The sequence below is a fragment of the Kogia breviceps genome, chromosome 10 (genome assembly GCF_026419965.1).
Source record: "Kogia breviceps isolate mKogBre1 chromosome 10, mKogBre1 haplotype 1, whole genome shotgun sequence".
NCBI lineage: Eukaryota > Metazoa > Chordata > Mammalia > Artiodactyla > Physeteridae > Kogia > Kogia breviceps.
This window is the reverse complement of record NC_081319.1, coordinates 36,052,368-36,080,144: the sequence shown is the minus strand read 5'-3', so window position 1 is coordinate 36,080,144 and position 27,777 is coordinate 36,052,368. Positions and strand designations below refer to the sequence as shown.

Below are 27,777 nucleotides of genomic sequence, written 5' to 3'. Positions count from 1 at the left end.
GCCAATTCATTTTTCTCAAAACATATATTTATGACTCCTCTCGGTACATCTTTGAGTACCAGTACCTCTGCCAGGATCTCAGGAATGTGTAGAACTCACTCCCACGCTGTACCCCACGCTCCCCACTAGGCCTTGGTGACCAGGCCCCGCACGGCTTGCGCGATGGCGTCCCTGTCAATGCCGAACATCTTGAGCAGCTCTGCTGGTTTCCCGCTTCTTGGCACCTGGCTGACAGCCAAGCGAGTGACAGTGATGCCAGGCTCGCCCACTACTGCAGAGGCCACTGCCTCACCTATGCCACCTGGACAAAGGAAAGGAGGTGAGTCAGGTGATGCAGCCTCATGTGAGCAGTGGGCGGGTCCCCAGATCCCCTAGCTGCCCGTCCAGGCCCTGAATCAGTCTGAGTTTACTCCCTTTCCCAAGGATGGGGGGATGGCATATATACCAACCACGCTGCCCCACGCCTGTAGCCAGAGCAGACATCACCAATCACAGTACTTATTTTTTTCATAAGCCCAAATATGGCCTCTGAATCATATTTAACACCATCCTCTGGGCAGCTGTCATCAACCGACATCTGCACTTGATCTCAGGGTCTAAGCCCGTCTATTCCCCTGGGGCCTGCCTTGGAGGAGAGAGTAGTATATATTTGCAGAGGATGGCTTTGTGAAAAACTCATTAAAGCCAGAAATTTGTGTCACTTTCCCAGCTTGATTCTGCACAACAACCTTAACTTTCAGGTACTTCAGGGACATGACCACTGTGTGCTCTTAGCACGGCTGGAACCCCCTCGGGCTTCCTGGGTCAGGCAGGGATCCAAGGAGCCGTTCCAGCCATTGAATTCAAGGGTCCCCAGGCCAAGCCTGAGGTCTGTTAAGAGGCCAAGTCCCAGCTGCTCTGGGTTTCCTGGGCCGCAGCTACCCTCCTGGGGCTGGGATAAAGGAGGATGTCCAGCTCTGTGCCCCCAGCCCTCCCAACCCGTGTGTCCCTGGCTCTCTCACCTTCACAGTAGTGGTCCTCCACGGTGACGATCCTGCCCTTGGTAGCACGGGCACTGTCGAGAATGAGCTTCTTGTCCAGGGGCTTGATGGTGAAAGGGTCCAACACGCGAATGTTGATCTTCTCTGTGAGGGTAGGAGAAGCAGGGTGGGCTGAGGGGAAGGAGCTGGGCGCCGTGGGTCTGCCCTTTGGGGGTCTTTGATGGGCACCCTGCGAGGGGGCCTGTCACACAGCTGCCCACCCCCGATGGCTCGGCCACCTCCTCTGTTGATCTGTGATGCCCGTGTCCTCCGCACCCACCCCTCCACCTCGGAGCCTCCCTGGCCTGACAGGAGCAGCAGGTCTCAGGCAAGACGAGGAGCGCCTCCTCTCTCCCCTCACGCCCTGGGCTGCAGTATCTTGGCCTTTGGACCGACTGTCAGGGAAAGCCAGAGGGATGGCTGCCTCCAAGGGTCCGCCCGGAGGTAAAGTGAGGGCATGTGGGGTGGTGGGGAGGGGAGCTGTGGCTGCAGGCAGGACGGTGTCAGGTCAGGAGGATGGGTCAACCCTCCCCCTGGATCGCAGCCCGTCTCGCTCCTGCTCTGGCCCTTCCCCCAGTTCGTCTGAGCTCTGTTCCTGCTGTCTGGGCCCCTTCGATAACCCTCTTTGCTTATCACAGTTCCTACTCACACCTGAGGTCATTTTCTTTTCTTTTTAAAAATTTATTTATTTTTGGCTGCACTGGGTCTTTGTTGCTGCGCGAGGGCTTTCTCTAGTTACGGTGGCTTGTCTTGTTGCAGAGCATGGGCTCTAGGTGCATGGGCTTCAGTAGTTATGGCACGTGGGCTCAGTAGTTGTGACTCCCAGGCTCTAGAGCGCAGGCCCAGTAGTTGTGGTGCACGGGCTTAGTTGCTCCATGGCATGTGGGATCTTCCTGCACCAGGGCTTGAATCCGTGTCCCCTGCACTGGCAGGTGGATTCTTAACCACTGCGCCACCAGGGAAGCCCTGAGGTCATTTTCCTAAGGACAACCATGTCCACCCTCTCCTGGGTGCTCAGCACGGCTGAAATCTGCTGTGATTCTACTGCAGGGGAGGCTAATGCCTGTCTTCCCTACAGCTAACACTTGTGAGCTCGCAATGATAATAATAATAATGCCAGGTCACGTTTATTAAATCCTCAGGACAGCCCCGTAGGGAAGGTGATAGTACCTCCATGGATGGGGAAACGAGGCACAATGATGCTGAATAACATACTTAATTAGAAGCCAGCTAAGTAGATTCAGGCTCCAGGGCCTCTGATCTGGCCACCATGCTGGGCACACAGTAAGTGCTCCAAGCCTACCTTTTAGTAATATTCTCATCATTTAATTAGATGAGATTTTTCTTCACCCAAGACCAGGTCTGCAGTTAGTACCCCATCTAAGACTGTGGGTCCCGCCCTCCTTACCTTTCTTTAGCAGGTCAGCAGCAGCCAAGGCCTCATGCAGGGTCACCCCAGCCCCGATCACAGTCACCTGGTCATCCCTGCTCTTCAGGACCACCTGGGGGCAACATGGGGGCCAGTGAGGCTCAGAGACTGGTAGACTGGGGTGGGTCCCAACCTCAGGCTCTCTCTATGGGGTGTCACTGGGGCATAAATCACACTGACCTTGGCCTGTCCGATTTGGAAATCCTCATTGTTGTTGTAGATGATGGCGTTTTCTGGGCGGCTGGTCCGGATGAAGCAGATGCCCTGGAATGAAACAGAATAACTGAGGATTTCAGGACACAGGACTTCCAACCTTGAGGACTGGAGTCTTTGCTCTGCAGCACGTGCCTCTCCGAATATTCCTCCTGCGTAACAGCCAGACCCAAGCCCCAGATGGAAGATAACTTCTCCATCAGGTAGACTGGCCTCCAAGGACCGCACCCACTCCGCCCCCCGCCCCAGAGTGCTGTGGCTCGCTCCCCGCCCTCAGAGGGACGAGAGCCACGTGAGACATTCCAGTCAATGGCAGCGTGGCTCTTGTTCAGGATTCAGTTCATTCTGTCTTGGAGAATCCAACTCAGGGAGAGCAGACAGGCATCAACTGCTGGATTGGCAGGGGCTGCCAGGATGCTCAGTGGTGAAAGAGAGCGGTGTGATCAATTAGCAATGTCTGCCACGCAGCAGGAAGGGTGGTGTGTATTTCATTTTTCCTGGTCTAACTCCTCCAGGCCACAACACCAGTGCAAGGTCAGGAGACACCACTCTGGGGCAGCAAATGACCAGCTCTGTGCCTGCATGCAGGCCTCCCTTCCCATCCCTTTAGGGGAACGCTAGCTGCCAGCTGAAGAAAGAACAGTCAAGTGACCCACCTTTCTATTGGCTGCTAATTCCACTGCCTTCTCCGTAGACACCCCATCGCTTGGGTAAAAGACAGTTGACATGGGGACAGACCGAAACATAGCCAGATCTTCTAGGGCCATCTGGGAGGGCCCATCTTCCCCTGGGGTGTGGGAAAGGATATGTTGAAGTAAGACCTCATGCGTGGAATGGAATCCTGGCCCCAAACCCTGTTTCAGAAGTCTGGGGACAGAATTTCACGCCAAGCTGGCGGGCTATCCCCGTGTCAGTATGATGTCCTAGCTCAGAAGTGTTTTCTGCCACCGTCATGGTTAGTCTGCTAAACTGCATTGTCACTGTGTCCCAGAACATGGGCATCGGCAAGAATGGGGACCTGCCCTGGCCCCCACTCAGGTAAAAAGAATTTCGTGATGATGGGTGGGAAAACCTGGTTCTCCATTCCAGAGAAGAATCGATCTTTAAAGGACAGAATTAATATAGTTCTCAGTAGAGAACTCACGGAACCTCCACAGGGAGCTCATTTTCTTGCTAAAAGTCTGGATGATGCCTTAAAACTTATTGAGCAACCAGAATTAACAAATAAAGTGGACATGGTTTGGATAGTGGGAGGCAGTTCCGTTTATAAGATATCCAGGTGGGGCTTCCCTGGTGGCGCAGTGGTTGAGAATCCGCCTGCTGATGCAGGAGACACGGGTTCGTGCCCCGGTCCGGGAAGGTCCCACATGCCGCAGAGCAACTAAGCCCGTGAGCCATGGCCGCTAGGCCTGCGCGTCCGGAGCCTGTGCTCTGCAACGGGAGAGGCCGCAACAGTGAGAGGCCCGCAAAAAAAAAAAAAGATATCCAGGTGTTCCTTCTGATGTCCAGGAGGAGAAAGGCATTAAGTAGAAACTTGAAGTATATAAAAAGAACAATTAATGTGAAAGTGATTTCTGATCTATTTCAAGCCTCCCCCCCACAAAAAAAATTATGTATTTTTTGTTGTGGAGACTTTTGTTGACTTTAGATCTATGGATAATTATTTCTAAGCAAAGTACTTTTATTCCCCATTAATCTTAACTAGACTGTTATCAGATACCATTTGTGAAACATTTCTTGCTGTAACTGCCTGAATGCCTATCAAGAGTCAAGAATAGGTGACCAGCACGTGCCTAGGGTAGAATATCTACCAAGACAGCCCAAAGTGGCAGAGTCCCCTGGTAGCATGAGTTGAAACCAGAGCCTATAGAGCTAGGAGCTAGGCAGATGGGTCCAAAGGTCAGAAATGGATTATAAACAGAAGAGCTAGTATTCAGTTATTAAAATTAGATCAAAAGAGGGACTGTGAATTACTTTATATCACACTTTTGAAAAAAATTCTGTTTACTCATACTAGGAGTCAGTAAGTTGAAAAATCCAGGATATTCCACAGAGATAGTAAAGAGGCAGGTACGAGACTACCTTTTGGGTGGTTAAAGGAGAAGGTCTGAGACCTTAAAAAACTTTGTTTCTGATCTTCAATGAGATTGCATGAGATGTTACAATGATAGAATAAGAATTGGCTGCTCTTTACAAAAAAGAATAACCTAATATCAAGCATAATGACTAAAATTAAAAATTCAAAGAGGTAAAAATTGAGGATGAATATTGCTAGAAACCAAAATTAGTAAGTTAGAAACTAAACTTCACAGAATTCAAAAATGAAAATTAAAACATGTTTTACCCATCACTTTAGCAAAGATTTAGATTAAGTATCCAAAAAAAAAATAGCATTTTCTGCCTTATAAATTGGTACAACCTTTTTAGAGTGTAAGTTAGCAATATCAATTAAAATTCAAAGTATTATGGGTTTGGACCCAGAACTTCCACTTCTAGAAATTAATCCTGAACAAAGAAATGGACCCAAGAGTATTCGTTGCAACTTTCTTTTTCAAACTTGGAAACAGCCCAAATGTTGATTAATAAGAAATAACTAACCAATATGTCTATAAAATGTAACATCTGCAGCAGTTAAAAAGAATGAAGTACTGACAGAAAAATGCCAAAAACTGCTAAGTGAAAGAAGCAAATTGTGTATAATACTCAAAATGTTTAATAAATGTTCATGTGTGGGGAAAAAGCAAAAAAAAAAAAAAAAAAGAACTCCGGGGACGTCACAGGTGTGAGCACCCGGCCGCAGCTCCTTACCGATGGACACGCCGCAGTGGGAGCCGCAGAGGTTGATGTTGCTCTCAGAGATGGCTGCCATGCGAATCTGGTCAAAGGCCCGCGTGAAGAAGGCTGCAAAGGCGCTGCAGAAGGGCACCGTCCTGTCACGTGTGGCACAGCCCACGGCAATGCTCACCTGGGGGCAGAGTGGGTGGTGTCAGCCCCGAGGAGGGAAGAGGGTGGCCACGGGGCCCAGGACCCCCAGGGCCACCTCTTGGGAGGTGAGGGTTCTGTCATCCTAGTAACCGTTAATTCTCCTCCTCCCATGCAAGTGATCCTGTGCGCCCACAGACTCCACAGTCTGTTTCCAAACTCCTCCAACTTGAAATCGTAATTTCACAAGTTCTCTTAAAATCACTGTCCTAGGGAACACTTTTCTAGCATCAAGAAAAGCCTTTCACAGAGCAGGCTAGTAAGCTTGGGCATGGATGGTCCATCCTTCCCAGGCCTCTGCAAGTCTCCTCCACCATCTCCCTGCCACCCCAAGGCCTCTGCAGAGACCAGCCCTCGCAACCCCTCTGTATGCCCAGAGGCCCCAGGCCCCAAATCCTGGCCCAGAAGCACTGAGTGCAGGCACTGGTTCTAAATTGGCATCACCTCCACAGCCCTGAAACTCACCAGCTGACAGGAGCCCTCCTTCCCCAGCCCCCGCCCCAGATCCTCCAGCTGCCAAGGCTGGAAGCCAGAGACAACTTCAGGTTCTTCAGGTAGAGGAAGAACTCTGGATGCGACAGAGTCAGGTGGTCTCCAGGGCGAGGAAGCTCCCAGTTCCTAGAAGCCTGCAGGCCAGGCTGGGCTCCTCGGCCAGGATATTTTGAAAAACAGGACAAAACACTGTTCCTTATTTAACAAACATAGATCCTGACAAGGAGCTGTTAACCCAACTGTGTGCATGGCAGGGGTCCACAAAGTTCTCTCATCTCTGTATTCCACAGGGTGGCAAGGGCCAAAGCCTTGTGCATAAAAGGGCCCAGCAGACTCTGGCTGCTAGTTCCAGCCTCCTGGCTGTGCCTGCCCTTCCACCTGGAGGGCCCTTTACCCCAGAGAAAGCCCATCCATCACAATGACTGGCCTGCGTGCAGCATCCCCTGCTCAGCTCCCCCATGTGCACTCACCCAGCCCTTGGGTGTCACAACACCCCTCCCCCACCAGTTACTTGAGGTCAAGGGTTAATGCTGGGTCCTAGCTGTTTCTAGGGCCTAGCAGGCGCCTGGCACTGCCAAACACGGCTGCTCAAGGGAACAGGAGGGGTTCAGCCCTGCCCCTGCACCCCTCAGACCCCAGCTGCACCCACCATGTTCTGCTCAGCAATGTAGCACTCGATGAAGCGGTCTGGGTGCTCCTTTTTGAAGAGCTCTGAGAAGGTGGAATTCTTGGTGTCCCCGTCTAGGGCGATGATGCGGTCGCTGGCATGGCCCAGCTTGGCCAGGGCCTGCCCATAGGCCTTGCGGGTGGCTATCTGTAGGGAGGAGAGTGGGAAGGCTGAGCACCTCGGGGGCGTGTGGTCTGGAGCCCAGCTCAGCCTCTGGGTCATAGCTTCCACCAGGGAGGAAAAGGGTAAAAACAGGAGCAGAAAAAGGAAGCCCAGCAGCATATGGCTCTGCGGAAACTTCTGTAAGGTTGCCAATAAGAATTTAAAACGATGAATGTCTTGGGTGCAGCCTCTTGTCTCCAGCCCGGCTATGAACCATCTGAGCTGGAAAAGATGTCCTAACACCCCCATTTCCCCAGCCCTGTGAAAGAGGCCTGTGAACTTGCCCCACTCTGCACGAGAATACACTGAGGGCCTGGGAGTCAGAAAGCCTGACTCACGTGGCACTGATGGGTCCAGAAGGAGTGCCCAGAGCCGGGCAGGCCTGCCCTTTGCCTTTGCCTGGCCAGAAGTGGGGGAGTCCTGAGCGCAGGCCAAGGCCATGATGGACAGGGGCTGCGGGGGGACTCAGAAGCTGACAGCTTTGATCCCAGTAGCTTGCTGTGTGACTATGGGCAAATCCCTTGCCCTCTCTGAGCCTCTCTGCATGTAAATAATTCCAGAGCTGGCTGGCCCCATGAAAGAACTGACAGGAGCAACATCTCAGGGTTCCTCCTCACCCTGAACTAATCTAATCTCTCTTCTCTTTCCTGGCCCCAGCCCTGGGGAACCAGAGAACTGCTGCCACCCTAGCCCAACCAGTCCAGAAAAGTGGGGCCCAACTGGGTACCTTGTCCCCAACTTTGTAGCTGGGTGGGGTGGGCATTCGGATGCTGGTGATGTCCACTGAGGGGGTGTCCTCCTGCGGGGGTTTCGCCAGGATCTTCTTTTTGCTCTGGATCTGGCTGTAGATTTCCTGGATGATCTGATCAGCCATGTTTTTGGGGAGGGGCTTCCCATGCCAAGACTCCTTATCTTCTATTCCTATGGGTACAACATAGGAGGGCAGAGGGCCAGGTAAGGTGAAAGCTCTCAGAGGGCCAGGAAGCTGCTCGAGGGGGCCTAACCCTCCACACGTCAAGGGCAGGCCACCATGGGGGTCAGGGAAGGAGTACCATGGTGACCAGCACTCAACTGCAGGCCCCTGTTGAATAGCGGCCCAATCCCCCAGGAGCTCCCAGTGGGGAGGGGGCATGTGTGGTAGATGAATGTTGCTGGCATACCACCCCATACCATTGCCCTTGCATCACCTCCCCACCCCAAGCCTGCACAGCGTGGGGTCTGCTGTAGAAATCACACTCAGTTTGTTGAATAGGTTGGGAGAGGAAGCTGAGGCCTAGGGCAGGGGGAGCACCGCCAAGGTCACCTATGCATCAGTGAGCAGCAGACGGGGCTCTGTAAGCCCCCAGGTGCATCCCCCGCCATGGCATCTTGCCGTGTGGGGACCAGTGAGGCTTAATAACCCTCTCCTCTAAGGTCACCTCAGATGTCACCACAGCCTGGAGAAAGCCACGGACTAACCCTCCCAAGCAGCCCTCAGGAGCTATGAGGTTTCCAGATCCCACATGGTGGTAACACCTGAGGGGTCAGCATCAGCAGCACTGAGGCCATGACTGTATACCAAAGTCCTCTCCCAGAAGGTTCCAGAGCTGTACACTTCTTCCCAGATACCAGTGAATCTCTTCATTTACCTCAAGTCCACACAGGCAGAGGGGGACGTGACCCCTGGTGGGCATGGGGTGAGCCGGGCACGTGGTACAGTGAAGCCAGCCCAGAGCCTGCAGTTAGCCCTTTGAGTGCCAGACTCCCTGTATCCCTCCCTGGGCAAGTTCCTGGCCACTTCCAGCCCCATCTTCCCATCGTTACAATGGGCAAGGGCCATCCCAGCCCCAAGCAAGGGTCTGGAGCCCGTGCCTAGGTGCTAGGGAGGGACTTATGTCTGCATGGCTCTCAGGCCAGGCACAGGAACCATCTTCCAGACCCTCCTGGGCTGCCCACCTGCACAGTCCTCTGGAGTCACTTTTCCATTGCATGAGGGGTACCCCGCTTGCCTCCTAGGGAAGAATCTAGGTCTCCCCAGGCTTTCCTGGGGCTCCCTGCATCAGCCCTTCAGCTCAGGGCAGACAGCTGGAGCTGTCAAGGTCGCTCTGCAGATGCCAGGCAGGGAGTGTCCTCTCTCCTTACCCCCAGTCCTTTCCAAGTCCTCCCTCTCCTCCTGCCTACACATGACCCCCAGTCGAGACCAGCCAAACCAGGGTCTAAATCCCAGCTCAGCCACGCTGCCCAGCAAGTCTCCTGCTCCCCCTTCCCTGGACTGTGTGCACTCCGCTGAGGAAGCAAGGGGCTGGCTCAACCCCAGACACGGGCTCTCAAAGGCACGCCTCCTAAACCCCCCCCACCGCTCTTCAGTCAGCTGCAGGGCCCAGTCCTGGGGTGGTGGGTGGAAGGAGACTCAAGCATACAGACCTGTGATGCCTCTACCCTTGAAGGTCTTGGCAATGATGGCCGTTGGCTGGTTCTTGACCTGCCCGAAGGCCTTGCACAGCTCCTCCACGCTGTGTCCATCTACGATGATGGCGTGCCAGCTAGGGACAGAAAGAGAGTGTGAGGGGCGAGGGCCCTGAGAAGGGTCCTGGGGAAAGGCCCTGCTCTTGCTTCACTGCACGGCTGCAATCTGGAAAAGAGCTGGAGGAGCTGGGGTGCCTCAAACCTGCCGGTTTCCAATTTGGGTTTAATTTTCTCTTTTCACATTGTTTTACTTCCTCTTGTTTGCCTTTGAACAGATTTTCCTCCTCTCTCCTAAGTAATGCAAAGCCTAGTTCACTTATTGTCTTTCATTCCTGAGCTATTCGTTTCCTACTGAAAGCTGCTTTTAGGACAATGCACTGGGTTTGGAATCTACTGCTAGATTTTTGATGAATTTTTATTTAAGGGACACATCCGATCACTCCATATATGGTGGACGTGGTGCCGGAAACTTGTATAAAATGAGTCATGTTGTCAAACATCCAGAGGAAGGAGCCTTTCTCTTTCAGGCAATCCCTTTTGGGACACTTTTTGGCAGATTAATAGTAACAGAAGTAGCAGCTCACATTTACTGAGTGCCCACTCTATGTAGGCACGGGGCTGAGCACATATTAACCCATTTAAACCTGTTGTTGGGCTTCCCTGGTGGCGCAGTGGTTAAGAATCCACCTGCCAATGCAGGGGACATGGGTTCGCGCCCTGGTTCGGGAAGATCCCACATGCCACGGAGCAGCTAAGCCCATGTGCCACAACTGCTGAGCCTGCACTCTAGAGCCCATGAGCCACAACTACTGAACCTGTGCTCTAGAGCCTGCGAGCCACAGCTACCAAAGCCTGCGTGCCTAGAGCCCGTGCTCCAAACAGGAGAAGCCACCGCAATGAGAAGCCCACGCACCGCAACAAAGAGTAGCCCCCACTTGATGCAACTAGAGAAAACCCAGGTGCAGCAACGAACACCCAACGTAGCCAAACATAAATAAATAAAATAAATTTTTTTAAAAAGAATAAAAGGCAAATTATTAAAAACAAACAAAAACCTGTTTTTGTCCCCATTTTATAGACATGTAAACTGACAAGGTGGAGTAAACTGACAAGGTGGAGTAATCTGCCCGAGGCTGCAAAGTAAGTTAAGTGATGAAGCCAGGACTTAAGGAATCTGGCTTCGTAGCCACAAGGTTATGGACACAGCCCCAAGGATGCTGCCGGGGTTATACTCCAAGTCCCCAGCCCGATGTGGCCTTGAGGAGGTCTGTCCCTGAGGCATGTTGTGGCTGTTTCTTCCCCTGTCCAACAGAGAATCTTTCTTCTCTTCATTTTCTCCCTCTGTAAGGTCAATCAGAGATAACAGCCCTGTGTCTGCTGTGTGATCAGGTACTGTAACTCCAACTCGACTTTCCCTGGTCATCGGGTCATCTATGAAGGGTGGCCTTGGAGGCCCTGGGCCCTCAGAGCCCAACTGCAGAACTTGTATTTGGTGTAGGGGAGGGACATCAAGGTGAGGCCCTCTCTGGCTGACACCCACCCAGATGGACCTCCCTGCTTTGTAACACGTGACTCTGAACTCACAACCATCCAAGGCCCACGGGGGAAATCTGGAAACCCTATCTCCCGTTTCCCTATGAGAGGCCTGTTCCTCCTCCTGTCACAGGAGGTAACCAGTGGCCTGACGTACTGAGCGAGCCTGGTCCACACCGTGCACCTCCTGCCTCCTCACCCAAGAACAGGTGAGGATGTGTGAGATCACGTTATGTGGAAGCTCTGAGAGCCATCACACCACCCAACATGCAAATAAAGGAACAGAGCTGGGCCTCAGCCCACAAGTCCATGGCACTGGCCAGGGCGGCCACTTTAAGTCCAAATGCCCTGTGAGTCAGACCCTGAAGGGAGACCTTCTTTTGATGGGGCTTAACATCTGGCTTCAGCCCCTGCATCTGCAAAGCTTCTGGCACAGAGGTCTCCTTTGCTATGAGGGTGCTCAGGCCACAGCCTCGTACGTACCCGAAGGCCTCGCAGCGCTTCTGGTAGACTTCCATCTGATGCTGCAGCGGGGTGGGGTCGCTCTGGCCCAGGCGGTTGATGTCAAGAACGGCGACGAGGTTGTCTAGCTTGTAGATGGCTGCAAAGGCCATGGCCTCCCACACGGAGCCCTCTGACAGCTCCCCGTCTCCCAGCATGCAGTAGACACGGTAGCTGTGGGGGTGGGGTTGGGCGCGGGGGTGTTAGAGACTGGCCCCCTTGCCTGGCCCACGTGCCCCTGGCCTTTCCCTCTGGGACATGCAACAGCTGTGCCCACCCCAAGTCCACACCCAGTGAGGAAGGGGCTGTGAAGGAAGCTGTCAGGAGCTCCAGAAAGACAGCAGTCTGGACTTGTTAGGGCATGAAGAAATGGTGAGGTTCACAGGGGCTAACTACTCACGCTGGGCGGGAGGGCCGTGAGCCGCCCGCTGCCGAGTGCACCGGCTTCTCTCCGCCCCACCATGAACCAGGACTGCTGGGGGAGCCCCGGGACTCGCTAAGTGGGCCAGAGGGACAGAGGACCTTTCTGCTCAGAGGAGCTGGGCCAGGGAGGCCATCTGTGATGCACCCTAGAGGGAGGCTTCAGGTGAAGATGAGCACTCACGAGGGGACTTGAAGGCTGGGATCACGGTGCGGGCAGGTGCCTCAAAGGATGGGCTCCTCCCAAACTTCTGGGGCTGGTTCTTACCCAAGACCAGAGCTGGGCCTAGGCTTTCTCCACCCCAGGGGGCTATCTCCTGCCCTCAACACAGGCAGCCATGATTGTTCCAAAGGTAGCATGACACGGTAAAAAGAGCAATGAAGTTGGGATAAATTACCCAGAAACGAAACCTTCCCTGGCCGGGGAGGGTGGAGCCAAGGGGTGAGGCTGGAGGCAGGGAGACCAGTTCAGGGATCTTGACCCCAACCCCCAACCCCCCAACTCTGCTTAGCACTGAGGAACCCTCTCAAAGAAGGTAAGTGCAGTTGTTATTCCCGAAAAAACACACAGACAAGGAAACAGGCTCAAAGGTAAAGGCACTTGCCTGAAGATCATGCAGCTGGGGAGCAGCTGAGCGAGGATTCAAACACAGGCCTGACTGCCCAGCCCAGACTGTCCACTCCTTGCTGACTAGGATCGCACACAGGGGGAGGAGCAGGATGCGGAGACCCCCGTTCCCCTGCCCAGCGTCCAGATGTGTGACCCCAGGGAGTGAGGCTGGTGCCTGGATGGCTTGGAGGGACACAGCCGCCCTGTTGCTGAGTGGGTCGGGCCTCCAGGCCTCCCTGCTACAGGGCCAAGGCAGGGGGAGCTGAAGAGAGGTGGGGATGGCTGTGGTGCTGTCAGCACGACTCAGCACCCCTGCAGGCCTCCAGGTCAGGGAGGGCTCCTGCATCCTCCCCTTGCCATACCAGGCCCGTACCTTCCCTTCTGCGGCCTCCAGCAGGCCAGGCCACTGGTTCCCCCACAAGGAGCAGAAGGTCCCACTCACAGAGGCTTATCTGAAGCTGGGTCTTGCAGGCTGCAAGGGGGACCCAAAGACACTGCAGGGGTGGGGTTTGGCACAGCAGCTCCAAAAAATGACCAGCCTGATGGGGCTAAGCCAGAGAAGGTAACTCGACTTCCCCAAAAAGGGATTCCAGGGAAGCAGACTGGCTGCCTTCCCAACTCCACACCCACTTCCAAGGAAGCTGAACTGGGGCCAAGAGTGGAATTCCAGCATAGCCTCAGACTCAAGTCAGGAGGGCGGCGTGGGGAGACACTGGGGGTGCTTGTGAACAGGAAAGGGGGCCCTGCAGAAGCCAGGGCTAACCTGAGGCTGCATATTTCCTGAAGCTGTTAGATTCAGGGTAGGGCTACAAATGCCCACAGTCCTGAACTACCATGAAGAGAAGAGACCCTAACGAGAGGGCAAACATTTGCTGCAGGAGTTGGGAAACCACCTCAAATATCCAACAACAGATGACGGTCTAAACGTGTTACAGCATCCCCATAAAACAGAACAGTATCCAGTCATTAAAACTAGCTCTTGGACTTCCCTGGTGGCACAGTGGTTAAGAATCCGCCTGCCAATGCAGGGGACACGGTTTCCAGCCCTGGTCCGGGAAGATCCCACATGCCGCGGAGCAACTAAGCCCATGTGCCACAACTACTGAGCCTGCGCTCTAGAGCCCGTGAGTCACAACTACTGAAGCCCACGCACCTAGAGCGCATGCACCGCAACAAGAGAAGCCACTGCAATGAGAAGCCCGCGCACCGCAAGGAAGAGTAGCTCCTGCTCACCGCAACTAGAGAAAGCCCACGCACAGCAAGGAAGACCCAGCACAGCCAAAAAAAAACACTAGCTCTTGACAGTTAGGGTGTGAGAAAGTGTTCAGATTTTTCTAAAAAGCATTGGGTAAAATTGTATAAATACTAGGATTATAAATCCATTAAGTTTCTTCTCACAATAACATGGAAGAAATAGGATACACTGTTAAGTGAGATTGAAATGGGGGAGAGGTGGTTAAGAATAAGGAAGTTGTTTGTTGTTGTTTGTTTCTTCTTCTTCTTCTTCTTTTTTTTTTGGCCACACCTCACAGTATGCAGGATCTTCATTCCCCAACCAGAGATTGAACCCATGCCCCCTGCAGTGGAAGCGCAGTCTTAACCACTGGACCGCCAGGGAAGTCCCTTGTTTCTTTTTAATGCATTCCTGTATTTTATAATCCAAAAAAGAGAAATGGGGAATTCCCTGGTGGTCCAGTGGTTAGGACTCAGTGCTCTCACTGCCAGGGCCCCAGGTTCGATCCCTGGTTGGGGAACTAAGATCCCATAAGCCATGTAGTGCAACCAAAAAAAAAAAACAAAAGAGAAATGGAAGAGAGCCAATTGGATGTGTGCTCCGTGGTTGATGGCTGGACAGACTTGACTGGTGGCTGGATCCAGGACCTCTGGCAGCTGGCGCAGCCTGATAATTCCCTTAACCCCTCAGTCTTAGCCAACCCTGGCCACTGAGAACCCAGCTAAATGCTTTCTCCCTACACTGGCTTTTCCCATTACGTTAGGGTCAGGAAACGACCCTTCACGAGGAATTATTTCAAGCAACTGTAGAGAATAATTAACTCACAGCTCTGGTTCTGTGCCAAATAAAATACTCTTAAACACACATCCCATTCTTTGTGATTTTCTTCACTGCATGGTGAATCATTTCTGGGTGTAGCTGAGCCTGGCCCCAGAGCCCAGCCCGGGAGGCTATGCCGTCAGGTAACACTGGCCTGAGTCTGGAAGGCCTCACAGCCCCAGCCCACTTCCTGGAGAGCTGTCTCAGGAGCTTCCCCTGCACACAGTAGGTGTGGCTCCCTGTAGCCACCTGCCGCCTGCAGGCCAGACTTCCTCGGCTTCTCCTCTGGGAAGCTTCCCGCCCACAGGGCTCCCCGAGCCTGCTGTGCTTCCCTCAGGCCCCTCAGAGCAGCCTGGGGACCCTGAATGTGGACTCCAGATGCACACCCTGGGTTCACATCCTGCCTCCACCATAAGGCAAACATCTTATCTCAGTTTCCCCACCTGTGAGAGGGGCAGCTGTACGCACTTTATCATCTTATCAAGGTGAAACCCTATAAAGCACAGAGTACAGGGCCCTAAATGGTAAAGGAATGGAGAAACCACTTTGACAGCCTGCAGCCAACACTCCTCCCCTCCGCAACAGAGACCTGTCTGCAGGCCACGGTGGACGGCCTTGTAGCTGAAACCTGCCTCAAGGGGGTTCTCCCCCAAACTGCCTGGTGCTGGAGCAGCAAACCTCTCTGACCAGGCTGCTCACCCTCCACAGGCCACTCTCTCCAGGGTTCATCTCTTCCCTGGCTGACACGTGGGGGTCAGGGAGGCCCAGAAACACCCGCGGAACACCCCATTTTCTCCTTTCCCGAGGTAAAGGCGAGTGGCTCGGGCCTGGGTTCTTGGCACCTAGTCAGGCATTGAGAGGTGGGCCCACCTAAGACTTCCAGGGTCCAGGTGCCAGGCTTGGGGGCAACACGGGAACTCATGAGCCAAAGCACTCTGGCCAAAGAGCACGTGGCTCTGGACGCAAGCCTGGCCCTATTGGTCACTATCCAGGGACTCTGGGCAGGTCCTTTCACTCCTTTGAGCCTATTTCCTCATCTGAAAAGGGAGCTGGTCCTGGTACCAGCCTCATGACACACATGCACGGTTAGTTACTCAGTTCCTACTCCGCCCTGGGCACACAAGGAGGTGCTTGGGGGCAGCGAGTAAAGCTGGGCCACCAGGACCCCTCCCAAAACCATCGTGGGGGTGGGGAGTGGGAGTGTTACCTGGCTTTGTCGAAGTATTTGCCAGTGTAGGCCATCCCGCAAGCAGCCCCAAGGCCTTGGCCCAGGGAGCCCGTGGCCACGTCGGTGAAAGCTTGTTTCTGTCATAACAGAGGGCTACAGTTACCACAGGCAATGTTTCCCAGAAGTGCCTCCCAGGATTCTAGCCCTGTGGCCTTGGGAGCCTCGAAGCCACACCCCACCCACACCCAGGGTGCAGGCATGTCTGCAGAAGGCAGAGTGTGACTTCTCATTATTCCCCTACAGCAGTAATTGTGGGTGTGGTTCAAATGCCAGCTCGGCCCATGGGGAGCTGTGTGACTTCAGGCCACGGACTGAATCTCTTTGGGCCTTGATTCCTTCATCTGTAAACAGAGCCCACATTATTCACCTCACACAGTGGTTGAGAGAATTCATGACAAAACTGAATTATTTGGCCCTGGTGGGTGCCCAGATGGGGCGTCACAGTTTCCACAGTAACCCCATGAACTCCAAACGTTTGCAGCGCCCCGAGGAGCACACCGGTGCTCCTCGGGGCGCTGGTGATACCCCTTCCGTGGGTATCAGCAGCACCCTGCTGCTACCCCCTTAGAGAATCCCTGGTGAACCTCTTCTCCCAAGCTGTGTCTAAGTGGCCAGGGAGGCCCAGCAGGGCAGGGAAGCCGGTGTTTGGTGCCTGGGGAGAGGCCCTCCCTGCAGTTGACCCAGAGTGCCCTGGGATGGGGCGTTAAAGGTCTCACCCTTCAGCACAAGCTTGGGGTAAACAGCGTGCCCCCAAACACCTGCTTCTTCCTCACTTTAATGCCCTCCTCTGCCCTCCAACACCCTCAGGTCCTCAGTGGGTGCCCTGCCCGCTTCCTGTATGCCTTGAGAAACAGGAAGTGGAAGCAGAGGCCTGGAGAGGCTCCTGGTGGGGTGCACTTACCGGGACAGGGTGCCCGTCCAAGTCAGAGCTGATCTTCCTCAGGTTCAGCAGCTCTGCTTCGGGCAGGAAGCCGGCTTCAGCCCAGACGGCATACAGGATGGGCGCTGCGTGGCCCTGCAGGGGATGTACAGTGTGGGGATGGGTCCGATGAGGAGCTGTTCCCGCCACGCCCCGAAACCCGGGGCCTGGCCGAACCGAACCTGCCAGCCCGGGTATCCCTTTCAGGAAAGGAAGCAAGTGAAGGCTATCTTCCCTCCTTTCATCCCTCTCCAGCCCATGATTCCCAAAGCCAAGGCTGAGCAGGCCCTAGGACAGGTGCAAGGGGAAGTGCAGCTGTGAGGCCCGAGGCCAAAACACCAGCAGGCAGCCGGCCACCCTAATTCCTGGGTTCTGGCATGTGAGTGGACTTGGACAGACTTCTAAGCTCTCATGCCTACCCCGAGAGACCAGAGGCCATGGAGCCAAGCCTGGGTACAGGTGGATTTCGGGGGTTCATGACATAGTTTGTGGCTATGGTTCTCAAGCAGGGCGGCGGGGGGAAGTGGTCAGTGCCCACCATCCCAAACCCTACTGCAGGGCATCCCTACTCTTGAGGGAGCGAGCGTGGCCTGGGTACTGGCACAGCAGAGATGTGTGTAGAAAGCCACAAAGCTATACCCCAGACCTGGACATCAGTCCTACCTGTCAACACCAAACATGGGTGGAACACCCAGACCATTTCCATTATCCCCTACTAATTTGGTTGTTTATTCCTTAGCTTGGGGTTAAGTTTACCAGCTAGGTCAGCACAGAGCAAGACATCGAGGGAGGGGCTGGGCGGAGCAGGTGGAGAAGTGTGGTGAGGGGCTGGGTTCACACCAGGGAGGTAGGTCCCCTTCTCACCATTTCAGGTCCCACCCAGCCCCAGGTGAAGGACAGAGGGCTGGCATCCTACCTTGGAGAGCACAAAGCGGTCGTTGTGAGGGTTCCGGGGATCCATGGCCTTGTAGCGCATGGTGTGGAAGAAGAGGACAGCCATGATCTCGGCGGCGCTGCAGCATGACGTGGGGTGGCTGTGGCCCAGGAGAGAGACGGATGCATGCATCACAGCCCTGAACCCCTGATCTATAGGGCTTATCCCACGCCCACAGACAGGGACCTGGGGGTACAGGTCCCAAGGAGTCACAGGCTTGGCTTGTCAGAGAGCCACGTGCTCCTCCCTCCTGGGAGGGTTACATGGGGTCTCAAGGCGGCACTGCTGGCAGCAAGGGGGTTGCACCCTCCCAGGGGCCAACAGTCTGGACCCTCAGAGTCACGGTAATTGAAGAATTCTGGGGCTGGACTAGAGTAAGAAAGGAGGAGGGGTCCAGGAGACTGCGGTGGCCCCTCTATGAACAGTTAGCTAAGTCCCAGTGGGACTGCCCAGGACTCTGTCCACTTGTCAGGGCAACTTGGCCTCCCAGGCCCCCAGGGGTGCTGGGCATCCTACGGCCCTGGGCAGGGGCTAACAGATGAAGGCTCCCAGCAGCCTGCACCCACAAGGTTGGTAGTATGAAAACTGGGCCTTCGGGCTCTCCAAGAGCATCACTGGGCTACTTGGTAGGCTTTTAATGGGCATTCTGAGGGCTGGTATAGCCAGCCACCAGAAACCATGTTTTTGCACAGAATTTAAAAGGCAAAGCAACCTCTTATCTTCTACAAAGGCTACAATCCTGGAAAAAATAAAAATTCCTTCTGCCTGAGACAGGGCTGGGCTGGGGCTGACAGCAGCAAGCGCCTGCCCTTCCAGGCCTGGGGCGGTGGGGTCAACGGGTCTCCCTTCTTTAGGCTCTTGTCCTATTTGCTGCACAGTTATTGGAATGGCTACTGGGCAAAGGACTTAACCAGAGAAAGTACAAGGATTACGTCTTAGAGATGTGACTTATTCAGGTTTCTTAGGACCCACTTGATTGATTCAGCCCCAGCCCCCAGGAGTGGAGACTGGGGTTCCTGGCAGGACATGCTGTGAGTCCTGAAGCCCTGTGGTCTGCAGTTTGATTACAATATCAGCCTCAGGGCACGTGCCTCCCAGGCGCTCCCTCCATGCAGCTCAGAGCAGCCTTCTGCCTACTCTGAGGCCCTTCACACTAAAACATGCCCACTGCCAAACTCAAGGGCACATGCACCACCTGGAGTTCCCATGGGCCTCCCTCCTCCCTGCCAGCCGGCTCCCACCCTGGGTTAGGGGTGAGTCACTCCCAGAGCAGACACATTAGTAGAGAAATCCGGAACTGTCCATGCTGGTTTAGTACCCACATCCCCAGCACACAATTGTCTTATACTTAACCATTTCTACGAACTCCTGGTCATGGGGAAAGACACTAGACCTGAAAGAGGGAGGTGAGGAAATGTGAACGAGAAACCTTTCCCTGCCTGGCAGGAACCCAACTCCCTTGTCCCTAGCGCAAAATTCAGCTGGAGGACACCCCAGTCAACACCAGCCAGGCTGACCTCCTGCCCTTCCCCTCCTAGGGCAGCCCCATCCCTGAGGAACCCTCTTTCAAAAGTCATGACCCTATTAGGAGAACAGTGGGGAAAGGATGTGGGTGGAGAGCAGGCCAAACTGCTCCAAGAGAAAGAAGGCAGACACGGACAGGAGCTTGGCCTGCCCTGCCCACCTGGCAGTTCCCAGGAAGGGGCTTCAGGGAGAAAGGGCTGTGACACAAGCACTTTCTGCACATGGTGGAAGTGTGCCTGGCCCAGGCAAAGCTGACGTAGTGGGAGGGAGGTCACCCATGAAGAGACACCAGAAGTTGAAAAGTAGTTGATCTGAATCCTTCCTTGTGAGACCCATGGGGGTTGAGCCTGTATTTCCTCCAAAGCCTGGATCCCGGACACACTACTGGCCCTACCTTCATATCATACCTCCCAAATAAAAACATACAGAATAAGGGATCCTTGGGGGCCAGGTGTCTGCTCCACCCCACCCCAGAGCTTTCAGGGAACTCCCTCTGAGAGGTGTCCCAGGATGGGGATATGGGCCACTCAGGCTGTGACTTTAGCACATGCTTCACCTCCCTGAAGCTCGGCTTCCTCACTTGTAAATGGGATGCTGTGTGGGGGTCCCTAAGACAATGAACTCATAGTGCCCAGGTTACCATCAGCCACCACCATCTGCTGGAAGACCAGATGCCACACTTCTCAGTGCCTCCAACTCCTTGTCTGCAGGCTGGGACCACAACCCTCTGCGGACCACAGGGCAGGCAGGAGGGAAGAAATGAGCGGAGGATTGACATGGGGCTCTGCAAACCGTAAACTGCTGAACACACGGGAGACAGTTACTTTTAGGTGCAACTTACTAGAGGAACTTCAGTGTACAGAGTCTGTGGTCTGAGTGCCTAAGATTCTCCTGTAACCCCAGCCTGCCCTAGGGGAACAACTGTGGGCGGGGGCCCACTCCAAGGTGCTGTACAGGACAAACCCATGAATGTAAACTGGCAAGAGGCAGGGAGGGGTGTGGGCAAGGTGGGAGGCTGCAGGGAACTTTATCCACTACACAACTCTTTGTGATGCATGGGGGTTATAAGTTTGCTCCAAAACCTGTCCACTTACTCCTAATTAGTTCAATCTATGAAGGTGGTGCTGAGGCCTTAGAGCTGGGCCTAGGTAAGTCTCCCAAAGGCCCCCCACCTCTGGGAGGACATTCTTCCAGATGTCCCCACCACCACCCATCCCTTCAGGATTCACTCTGCTTGCTCACAGGTTTCCCTGCAGAAAAAGTGCAGAGAAGATCCCTCACCCCCTGGCTGGGCTCCTCTCCATTATCAACAGATAATGCTGCCAGCTGCTGGAAGATGGCCCTTCTCCCACCCTACACATGTCATACACATGCCTCAAGGCCTCAGAAAATGAACCAGGGAGGTGAGCACTACAACAGCCTCTCCAGTGCTTAAAAATACAAAGAAAAATAATCTGTTATAAAGAAGAAATAAGTACCCGAAGGAAAAAGTAAGAAGTATGAGTTGAAAACCAACAGTTAAGGTCCAGCCTAAAAAGTTAAAAAATACAGTGAGCTCAAAGACAGCAGAAAGATAAAAAATGGAAATTTATGAAATAGGAAGCAAATGTACAATTTTAAAAAATCAAAGTCAAGAGTTAGCTCTTCAAAAAAGAAAAAACAGGGACTTCCCTGGTGGTACAGTGGTTAAGAATCTGCCTGCCAATGCAGGGGACACGGGTTCAAGCCCTGGTCCGAGAAGATCCTACATGCCACAGAGCAGCTAAGCCTGTGTGTGCACCACAACTGCTGAGCCTGCGCTCAAGAGCCCGTAAGCCACAACTACTGAGCCCATGCACCCCAGAGCCCGTGCTCCGCAATAAGAGAAGCCACCGCAATGAGAAGCCCGCACACCACAACGAAGAGTAGCCCCCGCTTGCCTCAACAAGAGAAAGCGTGTGCACAGCAACGAAGACCCAATGCAGCCAAAAAGAAATAAAGAGGATATTTAATGACAATATATTCCTATAATGGAATACTATGCAGCAACCTCAACAAGATCTCACAAATACGACACGTGAACAAAGCACACTGCTGACAGATCTCTACAGCAAGGAAGACCATACTGTTTATGAATTTATACAAACGTTATAAGACTATAAGGAAAACAATAAAATGCAAAACTCAGTGTATAGTTCTTTCTGAGGGAAACCCTCCTTCTGTGAGGAGGGAGAGACACCTAGCAGGTTCTAAAGCACTATAACATCCTAGTTCTTAAGCCTGGAGGTAGGTACACCCAGGTTAGTTATTTATAACATGTATATCATTTATATTCTTTTTTAGGTATATATTAAAAAAAACACTCAAGGGACTACCCTGGTGGCATTCTTAACTAGTGGTTAAGAATCCGCCTGCCAATGCCGAGGACACAGGTTCGATCCCCGGTCTGGGAAGACCCCATATACCACGGAGCGACTAAGCCCGTGCACCACAACTACTGAGCCTGTGCTCTGGAGCCTTGGAGCCACAGCTACTGAAGCCCGCGTGCCACAACTACTGAAGCCTGCACGCCTAGAGCCCGTTCTCTGCAACAAGAGAAGCCACCACAATGAGAAGCCCACGCACCACAACAAAGAGTAGCCCCCACTCACTGCAACTAGAGAAAGCCTGTGCGCAGCAATGAAGACCCAACGCAGCCAAAAATAAATAAATTAAATAAATAAATTTATATATTAAAAAAGAAAATACTCAGGCAAGAGAATCTCAGGATGCCAGGATAGAAGCCATCTTTGTTCTTCCTGTTCCTAGAACCACCTGGGCTGGCTCCTGCCTGTTAAGACTGCCTCCACACCTCAGACTGTGAAGAAACAGAGCTATGCCCCACACCACTCCCTCCAAGAAGCCCTCCCTGACCACACTATCTAAAATACCTTCTTCAAGACTTCCCTGGCGGTCCACCGGTTAAGACTCTGCACTTCCACTGCAGTGGGCTTGAGTTCAATCCTTGGTCAGGGAACTAAGATCTCGCATACCCGTGTTAAAAAAAAAACAAAAAAAACCTTTCTCCCCTCACTCATACTTGCCGCCAACTGACATTATGTGGCTATTTGTTGGCTGTCTATCCTAGGTGCAACTCCAGCTCCAGGAGGGCAGGGAGTTTGAGTCTTTTCACTGTTGTAGCCTCCGGCCTGAAGAGCATCTGGAACAAAGAGTGCACAAATAAATGAGGTATCCTGGCTCCAGGACTCTAGGGATGTGACCTCTCTGAGCCTCAGTTTCCTCAATGTAAAATGGAGACAGTAGCAGAATCTGACTGAATGAGGTAGTATTTGTGAGTAAAGAGCTTGACACAGTGCATAGGAAAATGGCAATTGCTCACTAAATATCAGCTCTAAAAATACCAGATATGAAGTCGAACCTCCTTCTCATTTTGAGGATGGGACCACTAAGGTCCACAGAAGGGGGAAGTACCTTGCCCAAGGTCACACAGTACCATCAGAAGAGCTGGGAGAAAAGCAAAATGCTGAGAAAGTGAAGAATGGATAAACAAAATGTAGTATATCCAAACAATGGACTATTCAGCAATAAAAAGAAATGAAGTACTACTTCATGCTACAACATAGTGACCTTCCAAATATTGCGCTAAGTGAAAAAAGCCAGACCCCCAAAGACCTCATTCTGTAGGATTCCATTTATATGAAATATCCAGAAGAGTTAAAATGGGAAGTGGTAAATTCACTAAAACTTATTGTAAATCGCTGTCAATATACTAAATTTACTAAAAGCCACTGGACCATACACTAAGAATGTTATGATGTGAAAATTATACCTCACTAGAGCTATAAAAGGATGATTTTTAAAAGGAAGAAGGTGCTCAGAGCCCAGCAGAGGAAGTACTTGAGCAGCCACACTCCCTTACCCAGTTGTGCAGCCCTCAGAGATTACAGCCTTCTTGCTCTTCTGAGCAAGAAGGCCAAACAGTGCAGGCCCCCGCCAGCTAGACCCACATGCTGGGGCAATCGCCAGCTCCCACCAGCCCACCCCATGGAGTGGACTTCACCTCACTGTTCAGGGTAGGAGCACAGAGTCTGCCTAAGGACCCAGCGTCCAGGGCTGGTAGCTGTAGTCTGTGGCAATAAGGGAGTTCCTGATTTTGTCAGACTGGGCTCTAGTGACAACAGGCCTCTGCCTAAACAGGCAAAGTCAAGGGGAGTCAGAGCTGGTGGTCCAGGGGCCACAGTGTGATCAGCTCACGGCAAGACAGGAGAACATCCCAGACTCTAGCCAGGTGGCTGCACCATGTTCCCAGCTTCAGGAAGCACTGCCCATCAGCCCTGCTGAGTTCAGAGGCAAAGAACAGAGTCATTGCAGGACAGCTGGGTGTCCTCACACAGAGTTGGGAAATGCTGCTGCTGGGGTAATCTCAACGGGCTTGCTCTTGCCTCAGTCAGGGCCAAGCTGGGGTGAAGACAGCCCGAATGGAGAAGCAGGCCCAGGAAGCAGTTTTCTGCCCAGAGAAGCTGGGCCAACAGGGGCCCTCTGAGCACTCAAAGCCTCTCTAAGCACCAGAGCTGGGTAGAAGGGAGGGATGTACTTCCAGCCACTTCAAGGTCATGTGAACCCCCCAGGACATGAAACCCACAATAGGAGGTGGCAGGACCCCAGAGCTTGCTCACTCTGGTCCCCCAGCCCCACCCTGTGGAGAAACCCAGTTAAAAAACCACCTATCTGTGAACTTCTCCTTTAGAGATGGCGAAACTGAGGCCCTGGGATGGGAAGGGTCTTTCTGACAAGGGCACAGCCAGTCGGAACACAGCCAGGGTTAGATTTGTCGCCCTGTGCCCATAGCCAGGCCTGGCCAGACCTTATGTTCCTGAGTATCCACCCCAACACTGTGGGTCAGAGCCCCGGGGACCTCTAAGCACAGCCCGCGCCTCCAGATCTGGGCCTGACTCTGATGGCGTCCTCAGATGACACTCAGCACTGTTTGGGTAATGCCAGTCTAGCCCGCTTGGTGAGAACTCAGAAATCTCCACCATGAGCCTCGGCAGTAAGGGCCCCTCTGACAAGGCCATCAAGTCTCATCTTTTAAAGCCTGGATGAGCTGGACCCTTGCCACGGCTGCCACAGCTCCCCCAGCACACGGAGGGAGGGGCAGGTGACCTGGAGAAGCCGTGGGTGCTGCCACAAGGAGCCCTCTGTGCAGGCTCTGTCCCTCAGCTCCCTGGACACAGAGGCCAGTGTCCTCACTTCCCGGGCCTGGTGACGTCCACTGTCACTTGGTCAGTGATGTTACAGGAAGGGGAAAGCTACTGAGATATCAGGACTTTACCGAATCCTGAACACCACGGCCTGGTCCTCACTGATCTAATGTCAGTCCAGCCTCTGCAGTGACCATGAAAAGACTTTTGCCAAAGTGCTGTTTCACCACCGGGGGTGTAAGTTCCCCGAGAAAGGAGACAACCTGACAGGATGGTCACTTTGGCCATGACTGCACAGAGCCAGGGCCTCAAATCTGAGCCTTCACTTAATGGACTGCACCCATTGCTGTGAGGGAATAGTTGGCCTCAAAACAAACATCAGGAGACCTGTTCAAGTCTTTACTGGTTTTTTTTTTGTGTGTGTGCACACAGAGCTCTTGGCACCTGCCTTTCAAAATCTCTTGTGACAGAGGTAGTAATAGTAATGTTACTTCCTTCTGAAAAATTAAGTTTTTTCTAAGTATTTCCTTTTTTTTTTTTTTGGCTTTGCAGCATGTTTTTTTCTAAGTATTTCTTTCCTGCATTTTTTATGCATGCTTAAAACGAACAGGAATCACTGTATCTTGCACTTTTTCTTTTTGTAAATGGACACTTTGAGTTCAGTGAGCTCCTCCCTAAGGCATTACAATGTAAACCTGGGTGTAACTTAGTTGCCAAATCCAGTATCTTTTCCCCACAGAAATCAGAGTTTAACTATCTAACAAAGACCCAGGAGAACCATTCGACACCCTCTCCCTTTGGGAGCCCCCCTCCCCCAGTTGTAAATGTTATTTCATTTCTCTCCAAGTGCCTTCAAACTGACTGAGATCCCCTATCACCGTGCCTTATCTTCCCCTTTCTAGTTTCTCTCCATTTTCTGGCCTGGTGCTGCCTGCCTGCCCAAGAAGTCTTCCTGGTTAATGTGAGCCCCTCACTGAACAGCATGGAACAGCTACCAATGACCAGCTTGGGCAAGTCACTTAACACACTAGCCTCACTTTCGTCATCTATAAAATGTGATAACGGCAGCATCTGTCTCACAGGGTTATTCTCAGAATCCATAAGATAATATTAGCAATAAAGGATGCTCTGTGTCATACCAGGGATACTTACTGACCACTCAGGAACCCTGTAATTGCCTACAGGTTTTATCTAGACCTGTAAGATGCTCAGAAGCGTAACACTATTTTGTGTCCCTCCAGCTAGACCGCCAGGAATCTAGCTAGAGAGCTCCTAGCATACAGCAGGGCTCAACAAGTTTCTGCAGGGCAAATGATCCCTTGAAGTGGTCAAGGTAAGGGGATCCAGTAGTACTCACCAAGCAATATAGGTGTGCAGACCTACTGTGTGCCAGGCGGAGGAGAGGGCACCAAGAGTAAGCCAGATCCCTGCCTGGCCCAGGGATACCCCGCATGATCGGTATCAGTGAATCTCCACTGATATAAACCCAGTGAAGATAAAGGGTCCAAAGACTGCATGGTGGGTGGGGTGGGAGAGGTGATTGGGAGGGCAATGGCCTCCCAGGAGAGGTCTAATCCCTTCTGAGAAATGGGTGTCTTAAAGGCACACAGGGTGAGTGGCTACCTACCCTGCTGGTCAACAGGTTTACTCATTAAAAGCCTATCCTGTATGAAATCGGCCAGAAGCAAGAATCTTGTCTTTGTTCTAAAGAGAAGAATTGGCTAGGAAGGTTCCTGGAAACCATCCCCCACCCAGACTTCAAAATCATTTCATGAATCCATCACATGCTGTCTGGGCAGCCTCATGCCCCACCCCAAAGGGCTGGAATCCTGAAAACCACTCAGTGTGTAGATGCTACTACTGTTCCCATTTTCCAGAGGGGAAACAGGCTCTGAAACAACTCACTAGCTGACCCTCTCAACTACCCCACCTGACGCCTCCAGCTGCACAGTGGCCAGTTATCATTACTGTCCCTTGCAACTGGCCATCTTCAGAGAAGGCTCCTTGGGATGGGCAACAGCCTTTCTCCATCTTCTGAGCCATTAGGGCTGACGGGAAAGAACGCTGGGGGATGGGCCTCTGACTTGAAGAAAGTGCACCTGGAGGCTGGCCCTGCATGTTCACCCCGAGGCCCTGGGGCTTGGTTCTAGGTTCTCTTAACCTTCCAAGTCTCCCCTCCTCCACCCCATCCCCTCCTCCTGCCCTCACCCCAGAGGAGATCTTAGACCTTCCCTTCACAAGGGATGCCAGGGTTCTGCATCCACGTGGCCACCTTCCTCCTCACTCCCCACTGCTACTCCCCTGGAGTCTCAGCACCCTTGCTCCAAAGCCAAGAGTGGTAGGAATGTGACTCTGAACAGGAATGTGAGGCGGAGAAGGGGACGGGTAGTTTGAGGTAGGGACAAGGCCGGGGCCCCAGGCTCCTCTGCAAGATGAGGGGTTAAAACAGGCGCTCTCGAGTTGGGGGCAGCACGGGTTCAAATTCCAGCTCTCGCCGAGTGCGACCTCGGGCAACTGAAAAATTCGGAGCTTCAGTTTCCTCATGTGTGGGTGGAACGTCACCAGTTACCAGGGTGGAAAGGGTCCAGGGGCCGCGCGTGCCGAGGGCATGGTACAGGGCTTGTCTCTCTGCGAGTGGGCACTAATGGTGGCCTTCCCGGCACGGCCGGCGAGGGGCCTCCGCAGTGCGGAGCCGCGCGTCCCCTGGTCCTTAGTGCAGCGGGGAATGAGGGGCCGGGCCGAGCCGGCCTGAGGCCTGCTGGGAGCCGGGCCCCAGCGGGCGGAAGCCGGGCCGAGAGCGGGCGCGGCGGAAGGCTCCTCCGGCGCTGACCTGCGCGGCGCACGCTCCGCCATCTGACCGCGCCCCCAGCCGCCTCCCTCGTGGTGGCACCGTGCAGCGCGACATAGAGCCGGCGTGCCCGCGGCCCCGGCGCCCTCGCCCTGCGCCCCCACTCACCCCGAGCCGGCCGCCGTGGTGGCCTGGATGGAACTGATGCGCAGGCGGTTGGCTGTGTCCTTCAGGGCCTGCAGCTTCTGCTGGTCTGGCTTATGGTAGGCCTCCATGGCGCGGCCGGGCGAACGGGAGGGTGGGGAGGCCCAGGACGCGGAGACGCAGTGCAGCGTAAATGCAGGCAACTGCTAAGGCCGGACGCCGCCCGGCGGCGCGTTAAGAGTCCCGGGGGCCGCCCGCGGGGGCGGGGCGCCGGCATCACCCCAGTTTGCCCCGCCCCACCCCGCCCCCGGACCCGCGGAGGCAGCCCCGCCCCAGCCCTCCGGCGCAGTTAGGAAACCGAGGCCGTCGGGAGCCCGGGAGTCTCTGGACCCAGCCCGATGCTGTCCACCCACCTAACCTCTCCGTCCCTCTTTCCTTCCCCCGAAATCTGCGGGGCAGCTGCGGGCTGCCAGGCTCCTGTGAGTCAGGCTGCACTGCCATGCCGGGATTAACCACCGACACGAATAATGTGAT

At 53.6% G+C, this 27,777-nt stretch overlaps 1 protein-coding gene and 1 pseudogene across 1 annotated transcript; one reads left to right on the top strand and one right to left on the bottom strand.

The window, feature by feature from the left end:
- Positions 1–5: 5 nt before the first annotated feature.
- TKT (transketolase) lies at positions 6–27,568 on the bottom strand. The gene is made up of 14 exons (XM_059076006.2): positions 27,268–27,568; positions 17,590–17,707; positions 16,656–16,769; positions 15,734–15,831; positions 11,426–11,617; positions 9,368–9,486; positions 7,692–7,885; positions 6,785–6,949; positions 5,470–5,626; positions 3,318–3,448; positions 2,629–2,712; positions 2,428–2,521; positions 1,002–1,124; positions 6–301 (listed from the first exon to the last, which is right to left on the bottom strand). The coding sequence occupies exons 1-14, from the start codon at positions 27,372–27,374 to the stop codon at positions 126–128; spliced, it is 1,872 nt and encodes a 623-aa protein (XP_058931989.1). The 5' UTR covers positions 27,375–27,568; the 3' UTR covers positions 6–125.
- LOC131763629 (dihydrofolate reductase-like) lies at positions 3,530–5,387 on the top strand (annotated as a pseudogene).
- Positions 27,569–27,777: the final 209 nt, after the last annotated feature.

Excerpts from the sequence above, each read along its gene's own strand:
- TKT (XM_059076006.2), bottom strand. The coding sequence starts at position 27,374 with ATGGAGGCCTACCATAAGCCAGACCAGCAGAAGCTGCAGGCCCTGAAG. Across the intron at positions 11,618-15,733 it reads AAATACTTCGACAAAGCCAG|CTACCGTGTCTACTGCATGC; the intron begins GTAACACTCCCA and ends CCACCCCCACAG. Across the intron at positions 302-1,001 it reads GGAGGACCACTACTGTGAAG|GTGGCATAGGTGAGGCAGTG; the intron begins GTGAGAGAGCCA and ends TCCTTTGTCCAG.